Source organism: Otolemur garnettii, unplaced genomic scaffold, assembly GCF_000181295.1.
Source record: "Otolemur garnettii isolate 467f Iridium unplaced genomic scaffold, OtoGar3 scaffold00010, whole genome shotgun sequence".
In the NCBI taxonomy this organism is placed as follows: Eukaryota; Metazoa; Chordata; class Mammalia; order Primates; family Galagidae; genus Otolemur; species Otolemur garnettii.
The window spans coordinates 8015632-8034759 of record NW_003852405.1 but is presented as its reverse complement, the minus strand read 5'-3'; the positions used below and the strand labels follow the sequence as shown (position 1 = coordinate 8034759).

At 40.8% G+C, this 19128-nt stretch overlaps 1 protein-coding gene across 3 annotated transcripts in view; it reads right to left on the bottom strand.

Annotated features, from left to right (window-relative positions):
• Positions 1-19128, bottom strand: part of OLFM3 (olfactomedin 3) — a 203571-nt gene that overhangs the window by 37912 nt on the left and 146531 nt on the right. The window contains exon 1 of one of the 3 annotated variants that reach the window (XM_003784102.2): positions 8828-9066. The exons of the other annotated variants lie outside the window; for them this stretch is intronic. Coding sequence (XP_003784150.1) covers positions 8828-8959 — 132 coding nt within the window. The 5' untranslated portion in view covers positions 8960-9066. Of the gene's footprint in view, positions 1-8827; positions 9067-19128 lie in introns of those variants that run through there. 3 annotated transcript variants of the gene reach the window in all.

The following is a 19128-nucleotide window of genomic DNA, read 5'->3' as shown; positions in this document are numbered from 1 at the left end:
AACTTTCCCCCTACAGATTTGCCATAGTCTGTGGATGCTTCTGTCTCCAGAATCCACAGCAGAACAGAAACAAAAACCTATTTGTTTTGTGCCAGGCCCCGGCTCTTACCATACCACAAACTAACCCACAGGTCTTTTTTTTGTTTTTTGGAAGCTTTGATGATAATCACTATGGAGGACTGACAAGTATTCCAGTAACAATTATGAATAAACACTGGGGAAACTAAATATTATAAACTCAGGAAACTGGTAAAGATATCATACCTATTGTCCTTGCTCTATTACAAAAAACAAATGGTGCCAGACCTATCTTTTGAGTTTCCACTTTTCTAACTTCTTTTTAAGAGTCTATAGAATTCTCCTAGGGTGCCTTTTATTTCTGAGGAATTGGAATGATTATTATTCCCCATCCTCCTTCTTTTCTTCCATTTATACCTGAATATCCAGTGAGGATAGAAAGATGTACTTCGAATGATACCGAATTAAAATCAGGGTAAGATTTTGAGGGTTGTAGAGTTATCCTTTCTGTACTAGAGAGAAAAACGCAGAGACTACCTACAGCACGGAGACGGAAGCAGCTGGGAAGAGTAGTTTCAATGCCATAATTAAAGGTCTAAGCTCAGTAACAGTACGTGACTGATTTATCCGGACATAGGCCCTGTGGTTTTAGCGAGGCTTCTCCTAACATTGGACAGAAACCTCAGATATGTCAGAAAATGAAAGCTTGTCACTAGGATAAATCTAGCTTTTGAATAAAGATCAAGGGGTCACCCAATTATAATACTAGAATATTTTTACAGCAGCCCAAACATGGATTGTTACATCTGACAGCGTTAATCTTGAAGTGCCCTTGCCAAGTATTTGGTTAACTCATATGTGGTTTATTGTAAAGGGCTAAGTGTCAGCTGCTCTCCAGAAGGAGAGAAGTAGGAAAGGTGAGGAGGGTTTTTAACATTCATTTAACATTCCCCCTGAAGTGACAGGTTAATAAAAGTAAAGACTCCCACCTTGTTTGTACTTCCAATCGTCTTCTTGTAAGAATCATTGAAAAGAGCCATGACCTTCTTTACTACACAGCTAGTTTGAATGATCTAAGCTATGAAAAGTCACCACCTCCTTTTTGACAAGAATAAAGGTAACTCGAAAGAGGAAAAATCTAATATAAAAGATGAGCGCCTGACAGGCCTGTGGTGTTTTGAAAGAGACCTCTGTTTTGGGGTCAGTGAAAAACAGAGGGAAATTTCTGAGCATTCCAGCATTCTCTGTTAGAGCACCCATGCTGGCATTGAAAAGAGGATCAAAATAAAACCAACGAAGACCTCACGGGGAAGGGCACAGACCTTTATTGGATATGCACGAGAAAAGAGCTGCTCCAATTTTTACTAATAGGAGCGATTATTGAGGTGTCAACGAAAGTCACGTAACAGTATCAGCAATCATTTATGAAGCTCTGACTATGATTGGGCAGTTCATACGTGCTAGCTGTTGCCTTTGAATATTGCAATATCCCGGTGGACTAGGTGATGTTATTCTGCCCAGTATACAGACGAGGAAACTGAGGCTTAGGTACATGCACCGAGGAGTGAGCAGACTTGGGATTCATACTCACACAGTCTGGCTTCACAGCCCAAAGTTTAACCACCACACTACACTGCAAATTATTTTAATGCCCTTCCATACATGCTGACCTGATAGTATTTTCTGAACTACCATGAGGGCTGGTGCTGGGACCTGGAGTGTGTATATAGTTTATTACTATCCGAAGCATTGCTAATCACAGTGATTACTGATTCAGTTCTCTTTGAACCTTTGGTGTTAATTAGAGGAACTAAATGAAGTATTTAGCAGTTTTTAATATTACAAAACTCATGAAATATTTAAGCATGTTCTAAATAGGAGAGTCAAAGTGATAATTTTAACAATTACATTTCAAGTCTGGGTTCTTTGCTTATAATTTAACTACCAGGCCATGCTTTATAAACATAAAGCTGCTGCAAGAGAGCTTTCCTAAAAACTTTGTGGCTTCCTAGCAGAAAAGGAAGGATCCTGGGGTCGGAGAAGCAAAAGTAAAAATTAATCAGAATACCGTGCATTTCCATAAGTGTGCTGCTTATCAAATCCCTTCCTTTGTATTAGTCGTTCCTTTTGACCAGTACCCTTAGAAATTGACAATATCTCATTCTATTTAGGAAGAAATGGAAACGTAAAGAATTTAAGCAATTTTTTCTAAGTCACATATCTGGTTAATGTCATATATGGAACTTATACTAGTTTTCCACAAACATTTATCCCAGAGCTCTTTTTGTTCGTCTTCAGGTAAATATGAGATAGATCATTCACATCCACTCCACAGTAGCCAGCCACAGTGCTTTAGAGGTGGCAGACCCAGCTGCAGCTGATGGGAGGATGCAACCAGGGAGGCAGACAGCCTTATCCAAACAGCATGGAGGAAAGCAGCCACCGGCACCCTGAGGAGCAGTTAGCAGTGAGAGCTGAGCAATGTACAACCAATATTCCTATGAAAGGCATTGTGGCCATTAACTAGGGCAGGGGTCCTCAAACTTTTAAAACAGGGGGCCAGTTCACTGTCCCTCAGACCGTTGGAGGGCCGGACTATGGGCCCTGGGACAAGTCAGCTACTAAGCAAGACAGGCAGCGGTGGCAAAAACGCTCGGCAGGCCAGATACATGTCCTAGGTGGGCCGCATGTGGCCCGTGGGCCCAAGTTTGAGTATGCCTAAACTAGGGCCTGGAGCAGTGGGTTTATTTTTTTATTTTTTATTTTTTTTTGCAGTTTTTGGCCAGGGCTGGGTTTAAACCCGCCAATTCTGGCATATGGGGCTGGCGCCCTATTTCTTTGAGCCACAGGTGTTGCCCATGGTTTTGTTTTTTTGAGACAGAATCTCACTTTGTCACCCGGTAGAGTTCTGTGCCATCACAACTCACAGCAATCTCAAACTCTTGGGCTCAAGCAATTCTCTTGCCTCAGCCTCCTAAGTAAAGGCACCCATCACAAAGCCCTGCTATTTTTAGAGATGGGGTCTTGCTCTGGCTCAGGCTGGTCTCGAATCTGTGACCTCAGGTGATCCACCTGCCTCGGTCTCCCAGAGTGCTAAGATTCACTGCATCGGGCAAGATCAGCAATTTTTAACCAGTGTCCTACTACACACTGGTGTGTTGTGAGAGAATCTTAGGTGTGCCCTGAAAATTTTTAAGATCCTTAATTAAATTGTTTCAAAAGAAGTTAAAACTGCAGTAAATATATATATTTCTCGCTCTTTTTTTTTGAGAAACATAATGTAAGTGTTCCACAGAAGTTCAAGTGTACTGCGAGATTAAAAAAAATTTTGAAAACACTGGCCTAGGTGCAGGGCCAGGTCAAGGAAGAGCATTCTGATCTTATACGTAGAAGAAATCAACCAGCTGAGCATAATCCGATTTTATGTATTATGCTGATGTTCTGGATATTTCATAAAAGTACAGACTGAGGCACAAAGGAACGTAGCTCCTAAAAGGGGTGTAAAGATGGGGTACACAAGCAGAAAGAAATCTATTTATTAAAACCTATTGGATTTCAAAGGGAGATACCTAAGTGATGAAAACTCCTTATAAATTTTCTGTCTGAGGCTGGGTTTGGTCCTAGGAAATAAAATATGCTCTAGCATGCTAATGGCTTTGTAGAGAGAAGAGAAATGTGAGGACAAGAATTAGTGAGATGTTGACAGACCACATTTAAAGAATCTGTGTTCTGGAAGATGTGTTAATAAAGTGTCACTGTGTAGCCGTTTTCTTGTCCTTACTTGTAAGAATATTTTGGGACTGAAATAAGAAATGTGTATTTTTCATCCAAGGAACTCACTGGGCTTTATTTAAGGCAGCGTTTCTCAACCTTTGAGTCATGTCCCCTTTGGGAGTCAAACGACCCTTTCACAGGGGTCACCTAATATCAGATATTTACATTCTGATTCATAACAGTAGCAAAATTACAGTTATGAAGTAGCAATGAAAATCATTTTATGGTTGGGGGTCACCACAACATAAGGAACTGTATTAAAGGGTCGTGGCATTAGGAAAGTTGAGAACCACTGCTTTAAGGTAACACCACTGTAAAAACAAAATCAAACAACCAACAGAAGACCAAAGACATCATCGAATTTAGGTTGGTTACCTCTGCTCATCCCCTTTGGAAAATGCAATGACTTAAAGTTGGGCGGGACCTTAGAAGTCATACACTCAGTCCCATGTCTTTCTTTCTTTCTTTCTTTCTTTTTTTTTTTTTTTTTTTTGAGACAGAGCCTCAAGCTATCCCCCTGGGTAGAGTGCCATGGCATCACAGCTCATAGCAACCTCCAACTCCTGGGCTCAAGCGAGTCTCCTGCCTCAGCCTCCCAAGTAGCTGGGACCACAGGTGCCCGCCACAACACCCGGCCATTTTTTAGTTGCAGCCGTCATTGTTGTTTGGCGGGCCGGGCTGGGGATTTGAACCCGCCACCTTAGGTGTATGTGGCTGGCGCCTTAGCCGCTTGAGCCATGGTGCCGAGCCGTCCCATGTCTTTCCATTCAGTGATACTCTCTCTATCTTGGGCTGCCACTGACCTTTGGATGGAAGGGATTTCACCGCTTCGTAGGCAGGTCCTTCCCTAGAGAAAAAGTGTTGGGGCATCCTCTGAATTTCTTTCTTTGTACTTTTCCCCCTTTGGCCCTATTTTTGCCTGAGGCACTTAAGCAAGAATAAATCTACTTCTTATCCATGTGATGGCTCTTTTATAAAAGGGCAATATTGGCGGGGTGCAGGTCACACTTGAAACCCTAACACTCAGGGAGGACAAGCCGGGAGGATCACTTACGCTAAGGAGTTTGAGATCAGGGAGCAAGAACAAGACCCTGATTCTACTCAAACTAGAAGAACTGGCTTGGCATTGGGGTGAGTGCCTGTAGACCCAGCTACTAGGGAGGCTAAGGCAGGAAGGTCCTTTGAACCCAGGAATTTGAAGTCCCTCTGAGCTAGGCTGATGCCATGGCACTCTAGCCTGGGCAACAGGGTGAGTCTCTGTCTCAATATCATATTCGTTGTCATTCTCAAGATTTGCCATTCAATATTCTCATTCATCTACCCTCCTTCATTGGTTCAGTGGCCCTATCACAGAATGGACTTTGCCTAAGGATTTGGGGGAGAAAACATTAGATATAACAAAGTGAAGTTGAGTATGTTCATCCACTATTAACAACAGATTGGTTAGTTGAAGAAAAGAAACTGAGAGGTTGTTGTCAGTTCTTTTCAGGGTATTCTCTTCATTCTACAGAACTTTAAATTGACTAACTCATCAAAGTAGTTATTTATGAGGAGAAGCCAGCTTGTAGTTTGAAAATGTAGCAAGACAAATGACTTGTGCCCACGGGTCCCTTAGAGGCTCTTCCCACCACAGCAGTGGGCTGACTATTTGAGAACAGCTGGGGTCTGCTGAATGTCCTCCGCTTTTTTTTTAATTGCTCTTTTCCAGGTTCTTGCCAGTGTGAAGTCCACAGCATGAGGGATTTCTCAGAAGCTCAGCCTCCAGGGGAAGTTACACCGCATCCTGAGAGAAGTGCTGGAGGGAGCCCGAGCCTCCTGAGAGTTGAGGCTGCCGCTCCTCACACACCGGTTTCTTCCAAAGCTGAGCCCCGTGGATAGATTAGGAGGGGGAAGAAAAGAAAAGGAAAGAAAGAACACAGGGCCAGCAAGGATAACGGAACGTTGGAAGACAGACGAGAGAGCTTATTCCTCTAATCAGGAGCTGTATTTAGTCACTGATGAAAATATCCTGGGAATTTATTAAGCCTCTTTCAGGTCTTGAGACAATAAAATGGACACTGCCTATTTCAGAGGCACCTTCTTCTGTAAACAGATTTAATTGACTTTTAATGATTTAAGTCTTAGCTTTCTTGTTTTTACTCTTGGCTTTTCAGGTCACTGGAAACTACCATTCTAAAGAAGATTATGCTCAGTTAGTGTAATTTTTTTTTTTTTTTTTTTGCCATCTGCACGTTCTATGAATACTCATGAGATAAATTTTAAGACCTGTGTGTGTGCATACACAATCACAGACATTCATCCTGTGTAAAGTGAAACCTAGAGTACTAAAACTGACAAGAGCTGGCTTCCTACTTTACAGCTATATCCCCTGGGCCGGAACTGTTAACTCTTTCATCTGAGGACAGTCCTGCCAGCCCTCTACTTGGAGGCAGAAGAAAGGGCTCCTCTGAATTAAGAATCCCCTAGCCAGGAAAGCCTCCTGCACTGCTTTGCCATAATACCTGAAATGCCAACAGAGGGTTTTTTTTTCTTCTTTATAAATGCAAAAGCCTTAGGAATGTTCCTGACCATTATATGTAGTTCAGAGGAGGAAAGATACCTTCAAGAACGGAGGTGTTGGTGTATAGGAGGGAAAGGGGAGAGAGACAGCCAGAGACAAGGGAAGCAGTCTGAATAAGGAACAGAACCTGTTAGGATTCCGGGTGCCAGGGGAGTGGGGGCCAGGAACAGAGGTGGGTTACAGTTCTATGACTGGGTTCTACCTGGTTCTGGCTTTGCAATTAACCAGATAGGGGCAATCTGATTCTTTGCCACTCAGACTTTTCAGGTCAGTCTTCCCACTTGCAGAATTAAGAGGGATCCAACTAAACCCTCCAGAGCTTGAAGGTTTCTGTGGGGATACAGATAGTTTGACTGAGGCAAGAGACTGATTGTGTGGGAAGGGGAAGGGAGCAGAGGGTGGACCCTCACTTTTTATGATTTGACCCATGGCCTGTTCACACACTGGATTTTCATTTCAAACTTTATTAAAAAGTATTTATTCAGCACATATGACACAAGTCTTAACTTGATATAAAAAAGTTTTTGCTGCTAAAAATAGCATGAACATAACTAGCTAGATAGATCCTAAGAGCTTTTCCACCTCTCCAGCATTAATGCTTTGTGATCCTTATTAGGATCTAGAGATTCATTCATTCTTCACCATGGGGATGGTAAGGCATGAACAATTATCTTGAATAATTAGGGAAATGTCATAGACATTGTTATTCTGTAAAGCATCCAAAAAAAGAATCTTTTGCAACTTGGTTTCTTTATTCCAGAGAATATCACTTACTGAGTTACTGTCATTAGCTACAGTGAAAACTTTCCTACATTTTCTGTTTTCCTTTTTCAAGGAGATTCTGACTTCTTTCCAAAGTAAGAATTGACTGAGTCAGAAGATGTGCAGACAAATAGCAATGCTTTCCATTTCGCAATCGACAAATTATCAATCAGAAAGTAAACAGAATTAATTCACTTTCAACTTACACGGTGAAGTGAATTGATTCACTTTAAACATACTGGAAGCCTTAAAAGAATAATGCATAATTTTGGAAATTCTAGCCATAGTAGAAAAGAACCAAACATTCCCCCAAAATAGGCATCTCAGCACTGAGGTACTAAGCTTGAAATGTGACTCATTCGTTTTGTTACTTACTTTAGATTCATTTTTTTTGAAAGAGTTGATTCAATCACGGTATTGTTGAAAACAATCAGGTACTTGAACACTGAAAAAACTGGCTCAGTAAATAAAAACTACTGTCCATTTACTTGTTGTGTAATTGTTTATCGATGTCACGTGTGGGTTTCTTTATAACTACAAATCTCCTTTACCTCCCTGCTGCCAGGCCTCATCAAGCAGACAGGAAAGAGAATCTCCTCAGTAATGGAGGCACCAAGGTACCGGGAGCGACCCACAGGGGATGACAATGTCCAAGGAGGTCAAAGGTGCTGCCCTCATGCCCTGCTGGTGCCTTAAGCACTGGGAGAATCTGGCAAATTATGTAATTAACTTGGCTAGACCATTCGGTTAATTACATATTGATTGATAGATTACTATTATTAATAGTAACAACAAACAACTCCTGAAAATGGAGGCAGCTCTGCTTTTCACATTTGATCCCCTGGAGTGATCCACGTAAAGGTAATTGTTTCAGCACCTTTTATTTAATTGAAGGGGAACTGTTTTTATTTGAATGTTCACATTTTTAGTTAAAGTAAACAATAATTTTTATTCCTTGTATGAAATGTGTCACATGTTGCTCTCTGAACTTTGATGAAATCATAAAAGACTTTGCTAGAACGTAGGGAGAATTAAAAAGTCATTAATTTCAGGCTAATGAAGACTAGAAGAGACCAATTTAGGATACTCTTTATGAAATATTAAGTAGTACAGGAAGGTATTGTCATCAAATAAGTTTTCCATTGTTCACGTGGCTTAGCTTTCTCAAAAGTCTTTTTGGCAACCTTTAATTTTCTGGGAAATTTCTATTCATTTATGTTGAAAAGATGTTAGTTTCTCTGGCTGAATTCGTCACAAACTGTCATAGGCATTGTATTCATAAGAAGAGCCTGCTGTAGTAAAACTAGATTAGATACCATATACCTGGTAGCTTACTCTGGAGAAAAAATTATGGTGATTTTACAGACATAGAAAGAAGTGAAAATAATAAGAAACAAAACATCTTTCTTCAGGAAGCCTTCCAAACCTCAAATTAATATACGTAAATGAAAGCTTTCTGTTGTTAAGAATTTAATGAGTATAGTATTCTCTTGCATAGCTAATTTCTCAAGCAGTCTTTTTTTCTTTGTGTAACTTTAAAGTGTTCATAAATAAATAACCGTGCCTAAAGTTACCACATACATATTACATCTTTCAAGACCACCTGCAAATAAAGAAGCAAAATCTCAGCCTTTGCAATTTACAAAACAAAGCCCACTGGTTCAACGCACTTACTTCCCAAGATGGACAAAGCCACAGGAGAACGTAACTTACTAAGGTATCTGGCGTGGACAGCCTCGTGGTGGTGTTCAGTCCTACCAAGGATGGGAGAGTTTGGGACATCCAGTTGGAGATCATCGCCATGGTACTCAGCACAGCGCCAAGCCTCAGCAGTGGAGGACTCATTGCTGGGGAGCTAATGAGTTTTCATAGTGACTGATTAGGATCCCGGTGCCGGGCTGGCAGCGGGAGGCGTGACTGCAGCACGCCACATCTACAGCATGAAAGGAAATCAACTTCCCAGCTCTAATCACCCGGGAAGGCTTACAGACCCTCCTTTCCCCACTGCCGTGGGAAGTGTCTGGCCCCTCCTTTTCCTCCTTTCCCAGATACTTTGCTAGGTCATCAAACAAAATATTCCTGATAGAGCTCGGTTGGTAATTATCAGAGCAGAGGTTGGAGGCAGGGGAGAAATGGGAGCTTTCCCAGCTCCACTGTCGTCAGTTACCATCAACAGAGTCCATTTCCCGTGGGGCTTGCCTAAGTCTAATCAGCTGCTCTTTAGCTTTCATTAAAAAAATGCACCTTTCAATGGACGTCTGCCAAAGTGCACATTTCATACACCAAACTTAATATCTACAGACTTCTCTGGGCAAGCACAGGGTGCTTTCAGGAAAAGCATGAAAGCAAAGTCTGCAAATAATTTCCAAGATGATCAGATAGTGAGACTAGGAAACAATTTCTTTTAAATAGCAGCATAAAATGATCATCACTGCTTTATAAATACAGTCGAAGATTAACAACTACCGCCTGTGGCTAACATTCCCTGGAGAAAAAAACTTCAGTTACAGAAATTTTATATTTTCTACTTTTGCTTTTGAAAATGAAGGCTTTGCTTGGTGGGTGTTTGATCACACAGGAAACTCAGTTAACTCCATTTTCACTTTCTGAGAACTGATGGAATATTTAAAGTCTGTACCTTAGGAGAATTACAAAGGGCACAGGCAGGACTTGGACTCAGGAAGTTTAAGGGTCTTTTCTTCATTCTCTTCTCTTTATCTATGTGCCTGGCCAGTGACTGAATATTCCTTATCTTCAGTTTTTTTCTATAATGTATGGAAGCTGGATCTCATACTCTCTAAGCCCCTCCCAGCTCTCAAATTCAGTGATCTGGTTATGAAACCTCCATCAGCAATGTGGTATATAGAACCCAGGGCTCATGGGTAATTTTGTTATCCTCTTTTTACAAATACTACAAACTGCCCACATCCAAATCTCAGGTTCCAAATGAAAGAAATCAGAGGACATTGTCTTGTTCAATATTGTATTTTAAGATAAAAATACAGAGAGAAGGCACAAAAAGCGATAGAGCTGAGTGAAAAGGAAATGAACAGGAATTAGTGAGACAAAGGAAAAAGTATTGTTTTGATTCCCGAGGAGAATTCCGGAATTCTTGGTATCTGGAATTTTCAGTCAAAGGTATATATTTTTTCTTAAGTAGTTTTGATAGGAGAAATAAAGAAAATGTCTTTAATAAAATTGAAAAAGTTGTACATTTACAGTTTGTGTGTACTTCATTCTCAAAAACAGTTTTCAACTGGAGTGGAGAGAACAGACTCCTCAAATCTTTGTTATCTATTAGCTTGGAATCCGGGCTGGTTATTTTATTTGATGATACATCTAAGGAATTTCAGTTAGCCTTTCCTTTTTAACCACTGTGCTCAGAAAACCAAATATTACTACTGTTTTTGGTTTCTAGAAATCATGTCACACAAGAAAACGATAAGGATAAAAGCCCAACGTCTCATTTCTTGAGCTTCTCAGCTTTCATAGAGAGGTCTGTGAAATTTTATGTTGGCAATGCAGTGTAGTTATGACAAAAAGAAAACTGGATTTACAAACCTAAGTGTTTGAAAAACGCATCTGGAAACCTACTTGGCTTTAAGAAAGAAGGGGGGGTGGTGGTGTCTTTTCAAGAGCTTCTTTTCCAAAATTAAAAATTAATATACATGCAATTATTGGATAATTTGAGAAACAGTGTGGCAGATGGTAATTATATTTATTAATGAACTATCAGTCAACAAAATAATAACATCTTTAGAAGAGTATGAGCTTGTCAGGAGAAAACAGTGCTCTTATTTGCAAATTAAAAGGAAAGGAAAACATTTTTTTTTAAAAAAAGATTACACATGGGATGCTTCTTGCAATTTCTCAGAGATTCAAATTACTACACTGAAGATGGAGTGGAATAGTGGTGAAAGTTTTTGATTTGGTGGTGCTTCGAAACACGTAAACTCAATGTGTTGGCTTTAGAACAGGTTAAAATGACAGAGCTCTATCACTAGTAAACAGTGAATAGCTCAAATTATGATTATTAGTTATGAGAAATAAAAATAACTACATGTTGCAAAGAGCTACATAGTTTGTGATACTCTCCCAATCTACTAAAGTGCTTTCCAGTTAAAAAGTTGAGTTTTAGTTTGCACATGGGAGAAGGGATTATTCTATCCAAGAGGAGCAGGCTGTGTTTAGGGTAAGAAACCCAGTGGTTGCAGAAGTTCCATAAGCATAGCGTAAATGGTAAGAGAATTAGCGCTGGCAAGTAGATGAGGCTGGACATACTGGCTGCCACCAGCCCAAGGGCTTCAGGGCCACTGAGAAGTGTCTGAACTTTATCTTTTAGGTAGTTCAAGGGTTTAAAGCAAAGCAGCAAGGTAGTTTATGTCCTGGATTATTCCTCTGGCAGTTTTATGATACAGGAGAGGGAGAGGGAATTGAAGGGAGAATAAAGCTTATCCGAGATAGGAAGGTGACACAGAGGGATGTTCTCATAGTTTGGGCAAGAGGTGACCAGGTCCTGAATTAAGAAATGGTGAATGGGATTACAAATGGTGACACCTAAAAGTTTGCAGGAGAATTGGCAGCCTTTGGTGACGAAAAAGATCTGAGAGGTTAGAGAAAGAAAGTTACCTGGGGGACCTTCGAGATTGGGCTTGGGTTGAGTGATAAGTGTCATTGGTCAGGATAAGAAATACAGATAAGGAGTGTAACTTTAGGGAGAAAAGAAAGTTTACTGGCCCATACTTGACGTAAGTGGCCTATGTACAAAGGGTCATTGGATGATAATGTATCTACCTCTGGAATTTAGAAAAGAGTCACATTCCCTGGGTCACAAAATCTTAATGCCCCGTAAAAGTAATGTAACTTCCCTGTAAGAAAATCTCAGTTAACAGCACTATAGTCTTAAAACTACCAGAATGTTATTTAGTTTTTAATTCAAGATCATCTTTAGATTTAATTATCAGTCTTTTTTGTAAAAATAACAAACAAAAGCCTCTCTAGTAAACAGCGAATACAAAAGAAAAATCAAGTAATCTTATAGAAATTGTGACCTGACTGCACAGTTTCTTTTTAGGATCTTATAGTAGATCAGCAAGTCTAAAATCTGCAATTGTGCATTGTTACTCATAGAATGCTGAAAACTATTGATTAAAATAATTATTCATTAGATTTTTTATGGTGGCCTGTCTTTTTTTTTTTTTTTTGCCCAGAGTATTTCATGATAGACTCACACCATAAATAATTAATAAGCAAATAAATATTGAGTGAGAAAGACTTATAGGCAATTTTATATAATGTTGGCATGTTCCGTCATTAGAATTTTATTTTTATTTTCTTTTACTTAGAAATAGAAAAGCTAAATGTTGCTTCGATGCTCAATATACACTTCCCAGGGCCATTTGTGTTCGATGTGTGTGGGTTTGTGTAGAACACAACCAAGGCAGATTTGAAAAGTCAAATGCAAGAACAAAGCTGACGGTCAAATAAAATATAGCTTTAAAAAACAACAACAATAACACAATCGATGAGGTCACTGTGGCCTCAAAGTCTTTCTGGCAAAAGGAGAGTCAGGATTAAGATTACTAGATAAACAACAGAAAACTTATAGAAGGGCAGTTGACATGTACTTTATTTTTATAATTAAAAAAATTTACTTTGTGGATGCTTTTGGGCAGAGAGAAAAATGACTTATTAGACGTGGTCGTAAAGATGCAAATAGAGGGGAGGGAGAAGTTATTGGATGACGAGAAGGAGGAGGAAGAAGAGAAGAAAAATGAGAAGGGGGTAGGCTAGCATCGGGTGGAACACCAAAAGATGAATTGTTCCGATTTAGTGAGGGAACCCATCATACCAGAGTGACCTCTTGAGAAACAGTGGATTCCTGTGAGCAAGTGAAGTGGGAAAAATAGGAAGCATAGCATCAAATAGAAGATGAGAGACTCAGTGCTTGTGTGGAAATCACTTTGGGATGCTGGGTACTCTGGATGGGGGTGTGGTGTGAGAAGGCTCATATGAATAAACACCTCTGCGTCTGCTATGGCGCCTTAAAGGCAGGTCAGAGGGTGGTTCTCCAGCGTCTCCCACTTACTATTGGGGTAATGTCAACTACATTAGTCTCCCTGGGTCTCCATTTATCATCTGTAAAATGGGGATAAAAGAACCTATGGGGAATGATTATTTGCAAGACTGAATGAAATAGCAATATATTTGAAAGTACCAATGGCACAACAGATATTAGATAACTGGCAAGCCTATTTTTGGTAAGAAATACCATGATCGAGGCAGGCTAGAATGGCTCAAGGAACAATTAGGTCTAGAACGATTAGGCCTAGAAGAGGCGGAAAGTTTTGCAACTTTGCAAAAGAGTAGCTGGGTAGAGCTTGGAGTATGTGCTGTTTGCAATTCAGTCCAATGTAGTCACCCACCATGTGTGAAAAGAATAATGCAGCTTTTCTGTATGACTCCCTCACTCTGAGGCCCTGGGGCTAACAGTCCAATGCAAAATAGAGTAAAGGACCTGAGTTATATCTCTGCTTCCTTGTTCACGGAGAAGCGGGAACAATCACATGAAGATGTCCATAGTTTCCTGTTGTCATCTCTCCCTACTTCCTCACCTGTGCCTGGACCTTTTATCCTATTATCCCAGATAAATCGACTGTTTTCTAGAAAGACTGGTCTCTCCTCTGTGCATGAGATCACAAATCAGTAGCGTTCAGATTATTTCATGTAAGAATCACATATAAGAAAAATCACCATCCAGATTCCTAGGTCTCACCAAAGAATCAGATTTAGCTCCAGGAAAAGAACAAAATAATTTGCATTTCTAACGAACTCCCAGATGATACTGACACTGTCACTTTGGGCTCACCCTGGGAGCAGAGTGCCCTGGGTCACAGCTCTCTCATCTAATCAGACACACCTCTTTTGCTTAATTCCTCTTTTTATGAGTTAAATTTCTATCCTTCATGGATCGTTTGCAGCGGCATACAGACATCACGTCACATCTCCATTTTAAGTACAAAACAACAAAACTTTCCTATCCTACTTTTTCTCCAGTCACTCCCCTATTCCTCACCTTCCCTGTACAGCTTCTTGAGCGAGTTGTTGGTGCGCACCGTCTTCCGTTTCTGTCTTCCTAATTAGGTTTTAGCCGACACTTCCCCCCGTCCCCGACACTGCTTTTATCAAGGCTACCGATGACCCCGCACTGCTAAGTCTGGCAATCAATTCTCAGCGCTCAACTTTGGTGACTTAGGAGCAGCATTCATCAGTTTTACTTTCTCCTCTTGGACATAATTTCTTCACTTGGCTTGCGGGATGCCAAACTCATCTAGTTTTCCCCCAACTTTCTGACCTCTCTTTCTCAGTCTCTTCTCCTGATGCTTCTTCATCTATATGCTAATGACTCCTAAATTCATTTCTTCCTGCCAGACCCTTCCTATCAATTCAGACCTACATATCCAATTATCTACTTGACATCTCCACTTCGACGTTTAATAGACATCTAAATTGAACATGTTAAAAAATGAGCTCCTGGCTCGGCGCCTATAGCTCAACCGGCTAAGGCACCAGCCACGTACACCTAAGGTGGCGGGGTCGAATCCCCAGCCCGGACCCGCCAAACAACAATGACGGCTGCAACCAAAAAATAGCCGGGCGTTGTGGCGGGCACCTGTGGTCCCAGCTACTTGGGAGGCAGAGGCAGGAGACTCGCTTGAGCCCAGGAGTTGGAGGTTGCTGTGAGCTGTAATGCCACGGCACGCTACCCAGGGGGAGAGCTTGAGGCTCTGTCTCAAAAAAAAAAAAAAAAATGAGCTCCTGATATGGTTTTCTCCACCCCCAGCAAAGAAAACGAAGCAAAACAAAAACTCAAACAAATAAACAAAAACACACACATAGATGCAGCCATTTCTGCCGTCTTGACCGTTGTGGGCAGGTTTCACCTTTAGCTCCCTCCTCCTCCCCCACCTCCACATCTCCTGTCAGTCTCATCAGCAACTCATCTAGTCTCTGCTTTTCAAATACTTCCAGCCTTTATCTATTTTGCACCACCTTCATTGCCACCAGACTATATTCAAGCCACCATCATCTCTCCTCTGCATTATTATTATATACAAAACAGGTAATGACCTTTAACTATTTCAGTCCTTTTTAAAGCCTCCAACCAAAAAAATCCTGTTAAACCATAAATCAGAATGTTATTTCAATGCTCAGAGTCCCATCTCACTCATGGTAAAAGTCATTGCGCTTACTCAGTAAAGTCTTGTTTTATCTGGCTGCACCTGCTCTCTGCTCTCATCTCTCTGAGCTCCCTTCTTCCAGCTCTCCCCTTTGCTCACCCTTCTGTCCTCCTGGTTGTTCCCCCCAAGATACAGCTAAACTTCCACCTCGAGGCCTTGCACTGACCCTTCTCTGGTGGAATTCCAAAAAGGTCTTTGCTGACCACATCATCCATCTGGTGGCTTCATCTTGACTTTTCCCATTTTACTTTTTTTTTCTCCTTGAAACTAGTAAGCATGTTATGTATTTTATTTATTCATCTTATTCATCCCCTGTTTTATCCACCAGAAGTCAGGTTCCATGAGAATGGAATATTGTCTGTTCTGTTCATTGGGGTATCGGGGTATTCTCAATGCCCCAAAGAGGGCTTAGAATGTAACAGTTTCACAGTAAGCATTTATGAAATGATTGAATAAATGAATACTTCATTAATGAGTCTCTGGCCTTAATTTTAAAAGGAGACTGCTTATGATGTGAATTTACAATAGATCTCATTCTTGCAAAACAAGCTAGTATAATATGAACTGTTGCATTTTGCATGTGTGTTTTTATGTGTGCATGTGGGTAAAGAATAAGTACTGAAACCTTATGTCATGGTTACAATTGGTTTCCTTTCTAATTTTCAGATGTGGAATGCAAGCACTCTTGGTCCGAGCTGAGAAATGCAAGCTCCAACTCCGACTCTGTCTTCTCTTGATAAGCTTCAAAGGATCATTAGGGCTCTAAATAAATGTGCAAGCCATCTTCTCTTCCTCCTGCCTTTGGCTAATCAAGTTTGCTTCTAATAGCATAGGGAAGGTGGAAGAGACTGTATGTAGGTTATGAAAAGAACAAGTATTTTTTAAAATTTCACTATTCATGTGCATATCAAATGTCACATTGTACACATTAAATATATCCAACATTGTTGTATATAAACACAGACCAACACACATCGTTATGTGTAGATATATGTATGCACACAGTGCTGTATATATTCAGTGTGTACAATAGGACATTTAAAAAAATGGACTGGAGAAGGGAGAGATCTGGGTATCCACTCACCCAATTTTCCTCGGCAGTCCACAGGGGACCCCTCACAGCTCCTAGAATTCAGTGTTTCCCCTTCTCGCCTGAGGCTTTAGCATTGTCTTGAAAGTGTTCACTAGTGAAAGAAGGAATTTAGCATGAAAAGCATTAGCAAAGTTCTTTAAAGAAGGGATTTCTGTGCTCTCATCTTTGCCTCTTGTGCGAAGCTGACTGATGATCCGTGAGCCCAGGGGATCCTCCGTTGGCAGCTGTTGCTGCTACTTCAAAGGAGGAAAAAATGGATTTGTGGGGGAGGAATATATTCAGGGAGAACATTCCTTTTCCCTGAATTTCATCTCAGAGTTGAAAAAGTGGGAGAATATAAAATTCAGGAGGAGGGAGCAGGTGTGACAGACACCCAAAGCTTAGCCGCTGCCTGACTCTGGGGCTGAGATTCTTCAAGGGGGACGTGAAGATTCTAAATGCCCCTTCCAGGATACAGTGCCTCACTTAAGAGCTCTGCCTCCACCCCCGCAGTCCCATGTGCAAGCCGGCACCAGGTCTGACACTACTAGGTGACTAACTGTGTGACCTCCTAGCGCTTCTGTGTTCTCATATATAAATCGAGCATGGTAAGAGAAGCTCAGTCGTTTGGCATTTGTGAGGATAAAACCTACTGCCCCCTCTAATGCACTCATCACAGGCTCTGGCCCCTGATGAGCTCTCAGTCCGTGTTTGGCATCATTATGTCCTCGCAAAGATACTTATGTATCTCATCCCCATGTTCATGGAACAAAGACCAGGGACAGATATTGTTCGTGATAAAGACGTGAAGGCCATCAAACTTTGGTGTAAAGAGATAATATAAAGCTGCATCATTTGTGCTTTAAAAGCGCAACATACTCATCTTTCTGATATGGATGGTTCATAGGATTGAGCTCCGGTAGTATTCTACAAAGTGTGTAAAACATCCTCATCCCACTGGCTCCCCTTGGAGCTTCTTATTTAAGCCTGTCAACTAGGCACTATTCTATGAAGTTTACGTATATGAACTTATCTAATCCTCACACAAACCTGGTGAGGTAGGTATTGGTATTAAAACTACTTTATAGACAACGATCTGAGGCATTGAGGGGTTAAATACCCAAGCTGAAATGGCAGTTAGCAAATGGTGAGGTGACTATAGGAACCCCCATCATCACATTCTAGATAGTTTGTTCTTAGCTGTGCTAGTTCACTCTCTCACACACATTCACACTCCCACTTGTACTTATACAATAACAGCACTGCAACCAATATCAGCTTCAAATTTTGTCTTATTTATTTATTTATTTATTTATTTTTTAAGAGAAAAATCTCACCCTGTCAGCCTTTGTAGAGTGCCGTAGCATCACAGCTCACAGCAACCTCCAGCTCTTGGGCTTAGGAGATTCTCTTGCTTGAGCCTCCCGAGTAGCTGGGACTCCAGGCACCACCACAACACCCAGGTATTTTTTTGTTGCAGTTTGGTCGGGGCCGGGTTTGAACCCACACCCTCGGTATATGGGGCTGGTGCCTTACTCACTGAGCCACAGGCACCACCCCAAATTTTGTCTTTTTAAACAACTGGAATTATTTGAGTGACGTTTTACCATTTAATCATTCACATGGTCTCATTAGATGAATACTAAAAGCCCAGCACGACAAATCAGAAGCAACATGTCATCACTTGCTGAGCTTATCTTTGAATGTCATGGAGCAGAGTTCTCATCAGGGAGACACTGACCCTCAGGTGAGGATTTGGTCTCTGCTTCATTTTCATTGGAATCTATTTTCAGATTTTTTCTAATTCACCCAACTCGCCAGGGCAGACTGAAGTGTTAAATTATTGCCAAAAGCTTTTCTGGAAGAAATTGTTTAGGAAGAGGAATCTCGAGGAGGTTGGGAAATTGCCTGGCTATCAGAGAGGAGACTTTCAGTGGTAGCGTGAAAGAATAAAATTGGCTCTTCAAATGTGCAATTTTCTGAAAAGTTGTTATAAGTGGTTTCATAAGGCTTATCTCCTTCATAGAATTTGAAATGTATGTTTAGCAGGTCCCCCAAAATGTGGTGGTAGTAAACAACCCCAAACATCAAAGTATGAAATAAGATTACATTTGTAGCCTGCTTTTTAACAAATTCACATCTGAACAGTGGGTTTTCTGCAGCAGCCACAAGCTACCCTGGTTGTCATCACTGCCCCTCATCAAGTAGTCAAGGTCATTCTGTGATTTGAAAGCTCTGGGCAGACAAACAGTTCAATATAAACATCAAAAGACTTGGACTTGCAAGAAGTCAAACACACTTTGTCATTGAAAGGGTCCTGAGAGTTGTACAGTTTTCTATTAAATAAAAGGGGTTCACAAAAGCAGTTAAAACTGGAGCATTAAAATAGCCACCACACAGAGGAAGCTGTCCAAGCTTTTACCTCATTAAACTGCCCTGCTTTGTTTTAAAAGAATTAGAACTATTAACCTTATAAAAACAGTTTAAGGAGGACTGTAGTAGAAACAACTCCCTTGGTGAACACTCATCTAAAAGGTGTTCACATCCCCCTCCAGCCCGGGCAGCTCATCTCTTAAAAGAGGCGTCCAGGGACATACAAAAGTCGAAAGTGAAGAGTGGATAAGCAAAAGGAAAACAGGTTGACAAACGTTACCTCTTGCTTTTGAAATCGAATAGTTGACTATTTTCTGCTTAATTTTTTC